Here is a 17,183-nt window from a genome sequence, read left to right on the forward strand (position 1 = left end):
CTAGTTTCAGATTCTCTTCATATGATAGAGAAAATTCTGTATCATTAGAGAGATGTTGAATACCTCCCCCTTCTAGCATTCTAAGAAATCTCATAAGAGAAAGTGAGATTAGACATTAATTCTATACAATTTTTTTTTAAAGATATTGGGGATCAAACCTAGGACCTTACTCATGCTAAATTCACAGCTGCTTTTTTTCGTATTTTGTGACAGAGTTTTTCACTAAGCTGCGTAGACGGTCTCCAACTTGCAATCTTTCTGCCTCAGCTTCCCTAGTAGCTCAGATTTTGGGTGTGCATTTTCCTAATCTCTTATGTGTCCCCAGATTGTGTTCTGAACATATAAATTTGCTCATAAAAGCTAGATTACTTTTTATTTTAATTCCTTAAAAGAGATTAGCTCATGCTGTCATATAACAGTTGTAGTTATCATGTTGGTAGTATTGCTTCAGTTGTCTCTGCTCTGAGACCAAGTGTCCCTTCATATAGTATATGTATGTGTGTGTATATACATATGTATTAATTATTGGTTTTTATTTTACTTACCTGCAGTACTAGAAATGAAACTGAGAGCTTCATGTAAGCACTCTGTCACTGAGCTACATTCCCAGCCTATATCAGTATTCTTGATGGTCTCTTTGTGGTCAGGACCAACTTGGAGTGGGAGATTTTTAGGATTGTGAGTAGAAGTTCTTTGCATTCCATCCTATAGTTGTGTATCATTGATTCCCAGTTGTGGACAAATTTGCCTTTCAGGGAATCTTTGTCAATATCTGGAAACATTTTTTGTTGTCTCCACTTGGTATGGATTGAGACTGCTACTGGCATTGAGTGGGTAGAGACCAGGGATTCTACTGAAAATCCTACATTGCATAGGACAACCCCCCACAACAAAGAATTATCTTGCTCAAAATGTTTAAATTGCCTTGGTGTACATTAACTAACATCTGAATACTTAGTGACTAGTTAAGGGCTGAACTACATGATCTAATTTAAACTGTAGGACAGTTCTGTGAGGTAAGTGGTAAAGTGTTATCACTTTATTATGAAGGAAGGCCTTGAAGGACCATTCATCATGAGAAAACAGGATACAAACTTTAGGAAATTTTTAGTACATAAGTATTCAGGATACAAGTGTGGGTTTTTTTTTTTTTCTTTTTTGGTTTGTTTTTTTAAAAGGCCTTTCTTTAGTTCTTATTCTTTTGCAGGGACAAATATTTATAGAATATTTATGGAAGTACATAATTTATTTTTAATCTTACAGATCTAGAAATGGCCATTGCCTACTGGAACTTAGTGCTTAATGGAAGATTTAAATTCTTAGACTTATGGAATAAATTTTTGTTGGTAAGTTCACATTTTCTATAGTTCCATATATTTTCTCCATGATTATGCTGTATGTAAAGAGGAATTAACATTTTAAAGCATGATTACTCATTTCAGAGCATGTAAATGGACATAGAATAAGAAATTTGATTATCAGAATTGCATTCTTATATTTAGTGTCATCTGGACTATTTTTTTCTAACTCTTTATAGTGATACGAATGTTTTTATTTTTTAATAGGAACATCATAAACGATCAATACCAAAAGATACTTGGAATCTTCTTTTAGACTTCAGTACGATGATTGCAGATGACATGTCTAATTACGATGAAGAAGGTAATAAAACTTTTTTTTTTTTTTTTTTTTTTTTAATTTGCCATCTTTTATGTGGTGGGGGCGTTACTGGGGATTAGACCCAGGGGCACTTTACCACTGATGTAAATTACCTGCCCTTTTGTATTTTTTGTAACAGGGTCTCACTAAATTGCCCCTTTTGTCCTTGACTTTGGAATCTTTCTCTCTTAACCTCCCTGAATCATTGGGATTGTAGGTATGCCCTGTTTCTAATTTTTTTTTTTTTTTTTTTTTGTTACCGGAGATTAAAACTAGGGGTGCTTAATCACTGAGCCACATCCCCAGTCCTTATTTTTTACAGACAGGGTTTCACAGAGTTGCTTAGGGCCTTGCTTAGTTCTAGCCTTAAACTTGTGAGCCTCTTGAGCTGCTAGCGTTGTAGCATGAGCCACTGTACCCAGCCTCTAATCTCTTTTTATCACATATCCCTGAACTTCCTATCCAGAGGCTGTTTTTCTTAGAGTTGAATTTTCCTCCTGAGCTTTTATTTATTCTCTTTTATTTTTTGGTTTTGGGGCTTCAGCGTGTTGAATTTATCCTGTCATATGAAGATATAGTTTTTTTTTTTTTTTAATCTTTTTTAGATGTTGGTGGGCCTTTATTTTGTTTTATTTATATGCGGTGCTGAGATTCGAACCTAGTGCCTTGCACATGCTAGGCAAGCACTCTCCCACTGAGCCACAACCCCAGCTCCCAAGATATAGTTCTTTATCTTTAGTAGTATTCTTTCTTCACTTATCTCTGCTTCAGGACCAGTTTAAAGGCCAAAAGGTCCTGGGCATTAGCCAAGACTGCCACTTCTGAGCTATGCCCCCAATCCCTATGTATGCTATTTTAAATGTATGTAATGCCTTCATTTTCTTTACCATCTATATCATTTGGTTTCTTTAAAATCCAGTGAGTGGGTTAGAGGTGTAGCTCAGTGGTAGAACACTTGCCCAGCATGTGTGAGGCCCTGAGTTTGGTCCCCAGCAAAAGAAAAGAAAAAAAGCCAACCAGTATTCTTGTCTGCCAGAAAAACATAAGAAAAGCATGAGTGATTTTCACTTATATTTTAGATTTTCAGTTGAAAGAATATATTCTCTTCTTAATGTGTTTTTATATTTACTCCTATGTATTTTTATTGTTTTCTGCTAGTTTGCAAGCTCTTTAAGTTCACTGATTTTGTCTAATTTGAAATGCACTTTAGTTATAGGTATTCAGTAAACATTCATTGATTGAGTACTTTTCTGCTGTTTCTTCATAAAAATGATGCTGCCATCTACTACCACTATATACACTTTTTTTTGTTGTTTTAAATTGATTTATTCACACATACTTACCTAATCCCCCTCGAAAATTAACAGGATGGCTTTTTTTTTTTTTTTTGGTGCTGGGGATTGAACCCAGGGTCTTTTGCATGCAAGGCAAGCACTCTACCAACTGAGCCATATCCCCAGCCCTAGCAGGATGACTTTTTGAGATTGCTAAATATGGTAGTATTAGAAAAATCTTCTATGGCTGGTCTTGACCTCTTTGTAGTGTCCTGGAACCATTTAAACTAACCAGGGATGGTGTCTTCTCTCCATTTTTGTTGTCATGTATTGTCTTCACTGTGTTTAATCTTACATATGCCTGATAATTAGGCTTTCTGTTAGGTTTTATGCAAAACTAGAGACCTTCCTGATTTGGAGATTGGCATGAAGATATGTAGAGATGTGCAATTTAAAATCTTTTAGTCATTTATTTTCATGAAATAGAATAGATTTTGATACTTGCTGTTAGTTTTCTTTTTAAGAGTGCCACAAAATGCCTGGAAACTTGTTTCTTCCTGCTATGCTCACAGCGCTGGCAGCATGTTATCACTTAATGGCCATCCATTAGGCTGCCAGTTTTGATCAAATTACTTCCGTTGCCAGACTTCAGTGGCCTTCAGGAAACCAGAATGCTGTAGTATTGATTGATTGCCAGAAGAATTATTTTTATCACTTAGGGAGCAACCATATGTTGGAATAACAGATTAGAGAGAATACAAGGAGTATTTGGGGTAAAAACTACAAAGCTTGAATTTTGAAAGACTTATTAGTGGTAAAAGATAAGAATGATATAATTTAACTCTTAGGAAGATATTTTTTAAAAAACAAAGGAAGGCTGAGTACAGTGGTACATGACTATAATCCAGTAGCTCAGAAGGCTGAGGCAGGAGGATTGTTCAAAGCCAGCCTCAGCAACTCAGTAAGGCCCTAAGTAACTCAGCAAGACCCTGTCTATAAACAAAATGTAAGAAAGGGCAGGTGATGTGGCCCAATGGTTAAGTGCCCCTGGGTTCAATCTCTACTACCAAAAAACAAAACAAAACAAAACCACCAAAGGAATCTATTAAAATATTAGCCTTACTTTGGTTTTTCTTTTTTCCCAGGAGCATGGCCTGTTCTCATTGATGACTTTGTGGAATTTGCACGCCCTCAAATTGCTGGGACAAAAAGTACAACAGTGTAGCACTAAAGGAACCTTCTAGAATGTACATAGTCTGTACAATAAATACAACGGAAAATTGCACAGTCAATTTCTGCTGGCTGGACTGAACTGAAGATCAATCCTCACAATTCAAACTGAGGGTTGAGACAAAACTTTAAGGATACATCTTGGACCATATCGTATTTCATTCTTCTAATGGTGGTTTGGGCTTGTCTTCTAGTCTGGGCCGCTCTAAACATTTATAATTCCAACGTTGTGGATTTCATCTTATATCTGTGGACCATCCTAGTTTATTCTCCCATAAGTCTTAGAAGCTTTATGGTGATTATTTTGAGGTTTCCATTCTCGCATAAAGCACAATGCTGTCTTCATCAGAAAACAGTTTGGCATAAGAATTAAACATAATGAACATCACAAACAATTTATAAGAACTTCTTAAATATATGCTTTGGGCTAGTTGCAAAGACTATGCTGATAGCACTTCCAATGAGAGTGATATATTTAAGTGTACTGGATCTGAAATGGTGTTTTGGTTTGGGGGGATATTTTTTTTTCCTGACAAATCACATGTGTTGTTGATGTGCGTAGAGAATCTGATGAAAGAAACGTCAAAATAACCAACGTGAAAAATTTTTAGGATAACTTGGTGCCTACCTGAAAAATGTGTTTCAGACTCATAATTTCAAAAAGGTTTCACAGAACTAGTCTGCATTTAACTTTACCCATGTTTATATATAATGGTCCTACAGGGAGCTTTTATTTAGAAAATGTCTGCATAATGTTAGATTCCACTCTTATCTACATTATGCGCTACATAATTGGATTTCATTATGCTTTTGAAATGCTTATATGCCTATCAATAAGTTAAACTATTTAATTTGTTTTGAATGTTTTGGGTTGCCACACAATACAATATTCTAAATTTAGGCATAAGGGTTTTTGGTTTTGTTTTTGTTTTTTTCTTTCTGGTCATCGCACTATGGAACACAAATGAAATTCTTTTAATTTATAAAAAGATAGTAGGAATTAAATTTTGGAAATGGTTGTGATGAGCCATGAAGTTCAATCTATATAATATAGGTACTGCTCTTTCAGAAAAGTAGTCCATTTTTGATGACTTCTTATTTTGTTGAAATTGCTTTAACTGCTAATCACTGTGGTTGCCAAATATTTACTTCAGGAGCAAAGATTTTCAAACAAGCATGTACTTGATGCAAAATACCAATCTGGCTTCTATTTTTGTAAACTTAGTCTTTTTACTGTTTTTCTTTCACTCAAATTAGTTCAGTTTTCACATCAAAGCAGAATACTCTCTTGTATGCATTTTTTTTATTACAAGACCCATGAACTGCTTTCCTGCTGAAAGTGCTCATTTCTCTGCTTATTTACTGACATGTGAAGAAGGGTTTATTGGTTTCTTAAACATTTCCGTAAGGCATGTTAAAAATGCTGAACTTCAAACGTTAGATGACTGTGGTCTCTTAATAGGAACAGATATTGCTTGGTATTTCCAGGTACTCTCTAAGGTCTAGTATTAAAAAAGGAATGTATGTATGTACTTCAGAATAGCAGTACGTTTTATGCAGATGTGGAAATGATTTTAAGAAACAATGACATTAAAACTGCTTTTTATTTACATGATTTGGAAATTGACTAAAAAGCTTATCCCATAGATATTATATTAATATTCCAATCATAACTTTAATTGAAGAATGTAAGTCTGCAGAAAGAAAAATTATAAAATTTCTGTTCAGGTTACAGGAATTGGTTATTATAAAAGAAAAACAAAAGAAGGAAAAGAATCCTGCTGTTTTCAGTATTTCCTGATTTAATTTTTGTAAATATGAAGAGGAACTTCAATTATGAAAAAATTTTAAATGATACATATATGTGTTTTCTGTCTTAAAGATTCAAATTTTATTTTCTGTCTTAAAGATTTCAAGTTATGTTATTGTTTTCAGATTGACTAATTCAAGTATGCTGTGTTTTGAAATGAGATCACATTAGCCTTTTTTTCCCCCAATATAAATTGTTTTTCATAAAAATCTGATATTGGTTGTGGCCTAGTGCCTTGGATTTTACAGAATTTTCCTTTTAAATGCAAGCCCTCTTCAACAAAATAGTGTTTGTCATCAGTTTGGTACTAAACATTTATAATTACTGTGTAATTATAAACAAAAATACATAAAACTTTGAATATAATTATGTAGCATTAAAGTTAAGGTTGTTCACTATGATGGCATCTTAGAATTAAACAAAACTATTACTAGGGCTGAAAAGAGAAAATTGATTTAATGTGGTGTGATTATTCTGAGGATAAATGGTTACAGGGATATTTTGTACTAAATAATGCTTACACGTATGGTTGTATGCATGTGTTAGTGTGTGCGAGTTTGTGAGAGAGGAAGACACATACACACACAACTTGAATTGCTTTAATTCATAAGTGTTTCAGTCTTCATTCTGGTCACCTCCCCATGCTGATTCTTTGTTTCAAACTGACCCACAGGTACAGTTTCGTTTTTGCCAAATGTCAGAACAGGTACACATTTTAAAATGTAATGCTTTTTAAATAGTAAAATGTATAAAATTAGAAGTACCCACATATAAAAATACTTGAGAATCAAGGTTATCTTTAGTAAATATCATCTGCATATCTCTGTAAGTTCAATTGTGTTTCTTACAATCCCTGTCATATTACCAACAGAGGCAATAAAAGCTTCAGTGAAATTGCCATGACTAAATCTTTTCACATATTATTTCAGTGTATTATTTTTGAAAATACTAAAATATACCTGAAAACTTTTCCAGGAAGAATAATTATTCATAAAGAGCATTGTAATGGCAAGTTTTGGGGAGAAAAGATATGCCAAGTCTTGTTTACTACATTTAAAATGTTTACAACTATACTGGGCTGCTTTATTTAATTAACAATACTATAGTTGTGTAATATGGCATTGTAAGTGTGTTTTCTTCATTAGACTTTTAAAAAGTTTTAATGAGAGCAAGTACATTTATTTAACAAAAACCTGGAAAATCTTTTACATAATATCCTTACTGGGAGAATTCTTATTCCCCTCAGGTTTTAAGTGAAGTGTTATTTATTTTTTATTTGATGATAAGAAGTATGAGTAATTGTAGCTAGTTTAATGTGCACTTTGCTTAGAGTTTAAAACATGTTACTTTCAAGACTACTTGCTGTAGACCTGTAATTTTTGCATATTAATGACAGAAGAAAATTAAAACTAATGAAAAGAATTTTAGAATAAAAAAGAAAAGTGGTACTGGGGATATATTTATTATAGTCAACAAAATATGCCTTTGTAAAAAACTGAATCAGCTTTTAGGAAGAATTAATTTATGTAGTTCTAAATATTGAATTGTATATATTAAATAGGAAATACTTATGACATCTCAGTAATTTCCTTTAATGTTACCTTATACTTTTAACAATGATTTATATTGAATAGTTAAGTGTTTTAATTCGATTTTATCAAATTTGAAAATGTAATGATAAAACACTTTAAAATGTGAATTATATAATATATATCTGAATAACTGAGGACACAAAACCTGGATTGTGATTTCTACATAATATGGAAAATAGGGTTCAAATTATGGTTCATTTAGTTGGTTGTAAACTTTTGAGTGTACTTCTGAACTCCTTATTGCCTCCATTTTTACAATTCCATAGCAATAATTTTTATTTCATAGAGATTAATCGAAGTTATTTTCATGGCACCTTTACCTTTGATTTCTGAGGGGAAGGGATTCATATTTTGTAATCAAATTAAAAAATTCTTAGTTGTACTAATTTCCCTTTCCAGGTTTATCCTTATATTTTATTGCCATTTTGAGTGAACATTTTCTTTATATCTGATTCTGGAGGCAGATAGAATTTTTTTTTTTTAACTATCTGTTAGGCAAGTGGCATTTCCTGTTTATCAGTTTATTTGACTACTTTCCTCTAAGTTCAGTGTTTGTGTTATGTGACTTGTCTTTGGTTGATTTTTTAAAAAAAATCTGTCATAATCAGGAAATGATAAAAGGTGTATGGTCTTTGTAGCAAATGGAATTCCTAAAGAATAATGTATTTATGGAGTTTCAAAGGGAAATTAAAGGAAAATCATTTTATAGTTATTTTTTTTAATTGAGATTTAAAAAATTATTTAAATGTATTTCAAGTTTCTCTTTTGAGTGTTAGTATTTTCAATTTAAAAATTTTTGGAGTTGTGTTTTGCCAAAATCATAAGAGTATCTTGTAATTTATAACATTGGTTTTTAACGGCTATAACTTGGGGTTGCTTTGGGCCATAGCAGACAGGGTGTCTTCTACTTCATCTTTTTTTTTTTTTTTAAATTTTTATTGTTGGTTGTTCAAAACATTACATAGTTCTTGATATCTGCTTCATCTTTAGCTTTGTACTTTTATCTGTTGTAGGCACTTAGTGTTTCATATGAGACTTGACTTGAGTTTGATTTTAATAGTTAAATGTTCTCAATGGCTGCTGAGAGGGAACATTAACTGACATATCTGTACTTGGCTGAAATTCAAGCCATCCTGAGCATGGAAGTCAACAGTGCTTGGCTGAAATTCAAGCCATCCTGAGCATGGAAGTCAACAGTGCTTTGAAAATAAGAACCCATCAAATTCAAAGCAAAGAAGAATTTTGAAACAATTGAAATGTTTGAAACTTATCGGGGACAGCACTTGAAGTGACTTAATGAGCAAAGGAGGAGGAAAAAAATAGGAAAATATCTGTTTTCATATTTAGAAAGAATGTATGTATTTAAAAATGTTCAGTATAAATACTAAGATTTTTATTTCAGGTTATGAAATATTCTGAGAAAACTCATGGAAAATTGGGTCAATATCAAGTAACAGATTTTTATAAAATGGAATATTATAGGGTATAAGATTAGGGTAAAAACCAATTAGTAAAATAGAAAAGAGATGATCCTAATGTAAACAATAGGCAGATTTTTGTCACAATTACAAGACTTATAGCTTGAAGGAGCAATATTTGATCAGTAACATTCAGAGAGAGATTTACCTGGAAAGTCTTTCAAAGATGACTTGTTTAGTTTTCAAGCAATTGCTAATGTTAATCCTAGTAGTATATTAGAAGTCATTGTATTGGAATTATTTGAAATGAATGGGCTGTCAGTCTTAAAAGTTATTCCTAAGATTTTGTTATAATGGTGTTTAAAAGTTTTGGGTCTGGGATGTAGTTTCAGTGTTGAGAAGCACTGCCTACCATGAATCCAGTCTGAGTTCAATCCCTGGCATCAAAACCATTACAAAAATAGCTTTATTAACATAATTTATGTACCATAAAATTAATCCATTTAGATATACAAGAATTTAGCAAACTTATAGTTATACAATCATCACAATCCAATTTTTAGACCATTTTCAGTGGTCCAAAAAGTCTTTATTTTGCTCCTTTGAAGTTAATTCTCTTTCCTATTCTCAACTCTAGGTAAACTCACTGATTGCTTTCAAGTGTAAGTTTCCCTGTCTAGAAATTTCACCTAAGTAGAATCATACAGTTTGTACTTTTTTTGCATCTTTCATTCAGCATGTTGTAGAGGTTTATCAGTGTTTTACTTTATATGTACTTAGTTCTTTTGCTTACCGAATTATTCCAGTGTTTGGATATACTATGCTTTGATTTTCTAAACTGGTGATAAGATATTGGCTTACTCTTTTAATAATAATGCTATGAACAGTAACGTGTATGTCTTTGTGTGAACAAATTTTCATCTCTGCAATGGAATTGCTAGATTGCGTTGTAAATTTAATTTTTAAAAAAATACTGTGAAACTTTTTTCTAAAGTATCTGTACCATTTAGAATTCTGCCTGCCATAACATGCGAGGTTTGCAATTCACATTCTTGCCAATGCTTGTTTTTGTTTTTTACTTTTGCCATTCTGGTGGATATGTATTTTTTTAATATTTACTTTTTTAGTTGGACACAATAGTTTTATTTTTATGTGGTACTGAGGATCAAATCCAGAGCCTCGAACGTGCTAGGCAAGAGTTCTACTGCTGAGCCACAACCCTAGCCCTTGGTGGATATGTATTTTAAGTGTACAACTTAACACCTGGCTATCCTAATTCATATATGGAATGTGCAATTTGGGTGAGTATTCAAATGGCCCAAGGGATTGCTGTAGAATTAGTTACTAAAATCATCATGGATCTGTACTTAATGTGGAGGTAGTATTTTCTGTAACCTAAGCGGGTAATTCTTACACCTGTAGTGCCCTAAGTGATCTCTCTTCAGTTGCCGTGAGGTGGAGTGGTGCTGACTGTTGGTGTGTGGCTGGTGTCTCGTGTACCTTGCTTGATAGAGCTACCCAGTTAGCTTCTGACTGGTAAGGGTAATTAAAACTTAACATAAATTACTGTGTACATCTCGTTTTCCTAATCTTTTGGGAATTAAAAGATTGAGTTTATAGACATTTAGTTGATATCATTTATTGCTGAGCACTTTTCAGAGTGCTCTTGTAGTTGAAGTGAGTACATTTTATTTTTAAATGCTCTTATTAGCACATTATAGTTAAACATAATAGTTGGGTCCATCTTGACGTAATTATACATGCATGGAGTTTAATTGGGTTCATCTCAGTCCCCAGTGCCTTCTTTTTCCATTCCCTCCTCCTTCCCACTATTCCTCTATTATGCTGGTCTTCTGTCTAATTTGTTTTTTAAGTTGGTGCTTTATAGATATATGTAAAGATGGAATTTTTAGACATAATATAACCATTGAATTAATTCTACATTTCCTCCCCTTTCCTGCCCATCTCCCCACCGCCCCCATTCTTCTACTTCACTAATCTTCCCTCTATACCCTTAGAAAATATGACCCTGTCCTGCTTTTTTCCCTTATCTTACTCTAGCTTCCATGTGTGAGAGTGTTTGAGCCTTGACTTTCTGTGTCTGGTTTATTTCACTTAGTAAGATGTTCTCTAGTTCCATCCATTTGCTGACATGCCATAATCTCATCTTTTTTTTTGTAAAGATGCTATCAGGGAATGAACCTACAGGCGCTTATCTATTGAGAGACATCCCCAGCCCTTTTGTTTAATTATTTTGAGACATGATCTTGCTAAATTGCTTAGGGTCTCACTAATTTGCTGAGGCTGGCTTTGAACTAGTGATTCTCCTGCCTCAGCCTCCCAAGCTGCTTGGATTATAGACATGCATCATTGTGTCTGGCCATAATTTATTTCTTCATGGCTGAGTAAAACTTCATTGTGTATATTTATATATTATATTTTCTTAATTCATTTTTCTGTCAATGGGCATCTGGACTGATTTTATAATTGGCTATTGTGAATTATTCTGCTTGTAAATATTGATGTGCCTGTATCATTACAATATGCTGATTTTAGTTCTTTTGGGGTCAACACCGGGAGTGGCATAAGTGGGTCATATGGTGATCCTATTCCTGTTTTGGGGGGTGGGGTGGGGGTGGGGAAGGACTCTATATACTGCTTTCCAAAGTGGTTGTACTCATTTGCAATCCCACCAACAATGTGTGAGTATAAATTTTCCCCTACATCCTCACCAGCATTATAGATAGACTGATTTTTTTTTTTTTTCCAGTGCTGGGGTTGAACCCAGGGCCTTGTGCATGCAAGGTAAGCACTCTACCAACTGAGATATATCCCCAGCCCCTCCCTATATTCTTGATTGTTGTTCTAACTGGAGCCAGATGGATTCTCAATGATTTACATTGCCTGATTGCCAGGCATGTTGAGCATTTTTCCATGTGTTTATTTGGCCAGTATTTCTATTTTTAATGGAAGATTTTGGACACGCAAAAGGAGACTAACCTAATGAACCTGTTTCAACATGATTGATTCATGTCCAATTTTTTGTTTTAATATCTTATTTTTTAGGTGTAGATGTACACAACATAATGCCTTTATTTATTTATTTTTTTTATGTGGTGCTGAGGATCGAACCCTGGTCCCGCCTGTGCTAGGTGAGCGCTTTACCACTGAGCCACAATCCCAGCCCTGATTCATGGCCAATTTTGATTTATCTATGACACTCACTTTTTGACCATTAATTTATTTTGAAGCAAGGCCTAGAGAACAAATTATTTAATTTGTAAATAACTTCAGTATGTATGTATACAAGATAGAGCTTGTAAATATAACCATAATTCTGTTTTTACAGATAAATGTTAACAATTTTTTTTTTTTAACAATTTCCTAATGTTGGGCTGGGGATGTGGCTCAAGCGGTAGCGCACTCGCCTGGCATGCGTGTGGCCCCGGGTTCGATCCTCAGCACCACATACAAAACAAAGATGTTGTGTCCGCCGATAACTAAAAAATAAATATTAAAAAAAATTTTTTCCTTATGTTAATACTTTAAAAATAGAACTCCCAGAACTTAAAAAAAAAAAAAAATTACAAATGAGCAAAGGTTTTGAACTGACATTTCTCTAAATAAAATACAGAAATGACCAATATGCCTAGGAAAAGATGCTCAATATGCTTAGCCATAGGGAGATGCAAATCAAAACCACAAGAAGATATCACTTCACATTCATTAGGATTGCTTTAATAAGGATGACAGGGCTGGGGTTTTGGCTCAGCGGTAGAGCGCTCGCCTAGCACATGTGAGGCCCTGGGTTTGATCCTCAGCACCACATAAAAATAAAAAAGGTATCGTGTCCAACTACAACTAAAAAATATATATTAAAAAAAAGAAGAAGGATGACAACATTGGAGGAAAATAGATGGAATTTCAGAGCATTATGTGAAGTGAAATAAGCCAGACTCTGAAAGTCAAAGAGTTACGTTATCTCTCATGGAAGCTAGAGAAAGGGGGAGGGGTGTGTGAGGGCAGATTTCATGAAAGTAGAAGGAAGATTAGTAGAGAAGGGGACCAGAAGGAGGAAAAGGGGAGTTACTGGGTGTGGAATTGACCAAATTATGTCATGCATGTGTAAATGTGTCTCAGTGAATCCCACAATTATGTATAATTTCCTTTTAAAGGAAAGTTTTTAAATTTTTGTAAAAGTTCCTTTTAAAATGAGGATATGGAAAAATTGGAAACATTGTTGGTGAGAATTAAATTGGTACAGCTGCTTTGAAAAAGAGTTTGGCTGTTCTTGAGAGTTAAACAGAATGTGATCTACCAGTTCTATTCCTAGGTATGTACTCAAAGAGAATTGAAAACGTTCACACAAAAACTTGTACATAAACACTGGTAGCATTTTATATTTGATAGTAGCTAAAAAGTTAAAACGATGCAAATGTTCATTAACTTGATAATATGCAATCCATACAATGAAGTAGTTAGTACTTGTAAGGTATTGACCTGATGCTACAAGGTGGATGAACCTTGAAAACATGCTATGTGAAAAAAATATTCACAAAAGGCCTATGTTTTATGATTCTGTTTATAGGACATGTCCAGAATAAGCAAATCTATAGAGAGAATTAGTGGTTTGGGTGAGAGGTGGAGAACAGTGAGCGACTGTTAATGGATATGTATTTCTTTTGGGATGATGAAAATATTCTGGAATTAGATAATGGTGATGGTTGTACAACTAGTGAATACACTAAAAACAGATTTTATGCTTTAAGACAGTCTTATGGCTTGTGGATTATATAGCCATATTTATTTTAAAAAATAAATACATGGCCTGGGGGGGACATAAAGCCCTGGGTTCAATCCCCATCACCACAAAATAAATAAATACAGGCATGCATATGTGGATTATATAGCCATATTTATTTTAAAAAGTAAATACATGGCCTGCGGATATTAGGCTCTGGGTTCAATCCCTATCACCACAAATAAATACAGGCATACCATAGATAAAGAAAATGGAGCTATGTAATACTGGCATTCTTTGGAGACATTGGAAAATTTGCTAATTTCACCTGATTTTGGTAAGACAGCTGCTCGTGATTCATAGGATTGTTACATATTTTGTGCACATGTAGCTCTAAATTTCCCCTCTTCAAAATATTTCCTTTTAAAAACACGAAAAATTGCGCCCTTCATTTTTTTTTTTTTTTTAAAGATGCTAGAGATTGAATCCAGGGCCTTGCATAGGCTAGGCAAGCACTTTACCATCAAGCTGAGCTACATCCCTATCCCAATCCCCTTTAAAAGTTGGTATTTTGTGTCAGGGTCATCTTACGTTGCTGAGGTTCAGGATCGATCCTCCTTCCTCAACCTCCCTAGTAGCTGGGATTGTAGGTCTGTGCCACTGCTCCCAGCCTGTTTTATAATCTTTGATGAAAGAAAGTTGGTAAATAGCAGAGGGAATCCATCTGATAGAATTGAAGGTTAAATTGTACTTTTGTCATATCTAGAAGATAAGTAGGAGGAATATGTTTCCAATTATTTTTCAAAGTTTAGGGCCTTAGAAGCTTTCTTACGAGTAGTGGTGTTAAAGGGCCACTCTGCATAGCACTCACGTTTGAATTACTGCCCAGCCCACATGTAGCTGATTACAGGTAGCTTGGGATCTGACTGTTGTACCTCTACTAAGCAACAAAGAATGGTGGTGGGTAGGTAGTTCCTGTGTTCTAACCTTAACCAGGGGAAAATAATGGCATAAAACATTTATGTCCTACAAAATTACCAAAAGAATTTAGGAAGTCTGTTAAGATGGAGTTACTTCCTTTGATTTTTCACTTCAAGCCCTCTCTGCTGCTCCCTTAACTTTTTGTGGTACTGTGGATTGAACTCACATGCTAGGTAAGTGCTGAACTATATTCCCAGCCCTTCCCTTACTTTTTTTTTTTTTTTTAAACAAGGGGTTAGTTTTATTTTCCCACAGGATTTTTAAAAATATAAACCAAAGATAAATTACATCTCACATCTCAGCCCTGTAATCTGCCAGCATGCCTTGTTCCTACAAGGTGCTACGTAAGACTATGTAGCAAAGTCTTTTATGGCATTTGAGATAAATAGAAAAAGCAGATCCTAGGGAAGCCTGGGCAGGCCCAAAGGCTGAGCTACACGCTGTTCTCCAGAGTAGTCCTTGTCTTCAGATCTTCATATCTTCTTATTCATAATAACATTGCCACTAGAGTCTTCATACTCTTCCTCAGTGTCAGGCTGTCATGTTTCTGAAGCCTTTTGCAATTTCAGCTTGGCCCCCAAGAAGACAGCATCCTCAATCTGTGTCACATTAGCAAAGTGGACAGCATTTGGGATGTCCAATCACCTCATGCCGTGGACATGACACCATTCAGGCCCACAAATCTCACAGTTGTGGTTGATATTTAGGCCATGAAGCTTATACAGCCAGTAAGGTTGGCCATCCCAGCCCAGGGGCAGGTTTTTTGGGGTTGTAAATGATCTCATTCTTTTCATCTTCAGTTTCACTCTCACCAATCTGCTCTTCCTCCTCCTCTTCTTGATCTTCTCTTGTCCTGGCTTGCTTGTGTTGTACATTTTCATGAATGAGCTATTGCTATTCCCCAAGATCTCCACATATTCATAAATCTGAGCTTCTAGGAAAGCAATGTCTTTGTTCCTCTCAGTGTCTCACTTTGATTTTGGATTTTTGGCAAACAGGTGTTAAGGGATTTCAGGGACTTTCCTTTTGTGCTGAATAATCTCTGGGCTTGCTCTTCTAGGGTCCCACCACATTTCAGCACTAAATCTAAGAGTGCAAATTTCAATCTATCCAGACCCATGGAGGCCTACTCCTCCCAGGAGGAGAATGCAGAGAGGTCAAGATGAGCTCCACATGGGTCAGGCACTGCTTGTCTCTTTCTGACATCCAGGAAAGGTACCATTATCCCACTTTAAAACTTAGTCTGAATCTTCCCCAGAAGTTCATTCTCATCTTGAATGGGCTTCACTCTATCCATGTAATCCTGAAGGTACTCAAGCAGCATCTCTACTGCATTCTTCCTTTCTTTAGTAATGTCAAAGGTGGACAGGAATGTACTATAATCCAGCTTCTCAGATGCCTTCAGATTAATGTATTTGAGGTTACAGTCATAGAGATCATATCCCTCTTCATCTGTAAACTCCACCAGGTTTTGTGCCTCTTCTCTTGGATTCTCACGGGCTTTCAGGAGCTCCTCAAATTCCATTTACATAGGCATACAGATCTCATTTGGGTGCTTCCAATGGAATTCCTTTATTTGCTTGAGTCTGTTATAGAATTCAGCAAACTCATTGGGTCCTGAAATAGCATTAAGCTCCTCCTTTTATAATCCATCTTTATCCTTATACAAATCCCTCAGATTCCCACTGACCTCCATATACTCATCTTGCATGGCCTGGGTGCAGTAGTCAGTATTGACCTGGTCCTGGCCAGTGGACTTCTTAGTGAGGATCTCTTTGGCCATGACATCCATGAGCCATTCTTTCTCCTCATGCTGCTGCTGCTGCTCCAGAGTTGTCTCCGTCTTCCCTTCGCTATGATATCTCCCTTCCCTTAATAGTGCTGTGACTTTGTTCACGGGAACTTGTGTACTTCTGTAGGCCAACCCTATTACAGCTGGGATAAATCTGTATAGCCCCCCCCCCCCCCAGTCTAGGTTTCCTAGCTGTAGCCAGTTCCTTGTCAACCTCTTCACCTTAGCTGATGAACTATGGGTTCATCTAGAGGGAAGGAAACCTTCATATTTGTAACCATCAAAAAGACAAATTTGAACAAATAAGTTAAATGATCTAATTGGACTTATTTGCAATTTATGAACGTGGTAGCAACTCACCTCAAAATAGAAACTACATTGGGCCTTGGCAAAATAGTTGTTTTTTATAAGAAAACTTGAACTAATGGGCTGGGGTTGTGGCTCAGCACTCGCCTAGCATGTGCGAGGCCCTGGGTTCGATTCTTGGCACCACATAAAAATAAAATATTGTGTCCAACTACACCTAAAAAATAAATATTAAAAAAAAAACCTTGAACTAATAGGAATGAAGAAACAACATTACACTGAAGGCAGATTGGTGCAGGTTACTTCAGGTTACTTTCCTTGTAAAGGTTAAAGCAGAGGCAGAGGAATCATAACTGGCTGAAACAGGACTTTTCTGGGGA

At 35.1% G+C, this 17,183-nt stretch overlaps 1 protein-coding gene and 1 pseudogene across 4 annotated transcripts in view; one reads left to right on the plus strand and one right to left on the minus strand.

Moving 5' to 3' along the window:
* Dcun1d1 (defective in cullin neddylation 1 domain containing 1) overlaps nucleotides 1-6,881 on the plus strand; it is a 42,588-nt gene extending 35,707 nt beyond the window's left edge. For all 4 annotated transcript variants that reach the window (XM_027942202.2, XM_071615439.1, XM_071615438.1 and 1 more), the window contains 3 exons: nucleotides 1,264-1,346; nucleotides 1,566-1,662; nucleotides 4,079-6,881. In XM_027942202.2, coding sequence (XP_027798003.1) covers nucleotides 1,264-1,346; nucleotides 1,566-1,662; nucleotides 4,079-4,158 — 260 coding nt within the window. In that variant the 3' untranslated portion in view covers nucleotides 4,159-6,881. The remainder of the gene's footprint in view (nucleotides 1-1,263; nucleotides 1,347-1,565; nucleotides 1,663-4,078) is intronic.
* An 8,257-nt stretch (nucleotides 6,882-15,138) lies between these two features.
* LOC114098047 (splicing factor 3A subunit 3 pseudogene) lies at nucleotides 15,139-16,766 on the minus strand (annotated as a pseudogene).
* Nucleotides 16,767-17,183: the final 417 nt, after the last annotated feature.

This window comes from Marmota flaviventris, chromosome 8, assembly GCF_047511675.1.
Source record: "Marmota flaviventris isolate mMarFla1 chromosome 8, mMarFla1.hap1, whole genome shotgun sequence".
NCBI classification, from domain to species: Eukaryota; Metazoa; Chordata; class Mammalia; order Rodentia; family Sciuridae; genus Marmota; species Marmota flaviventris.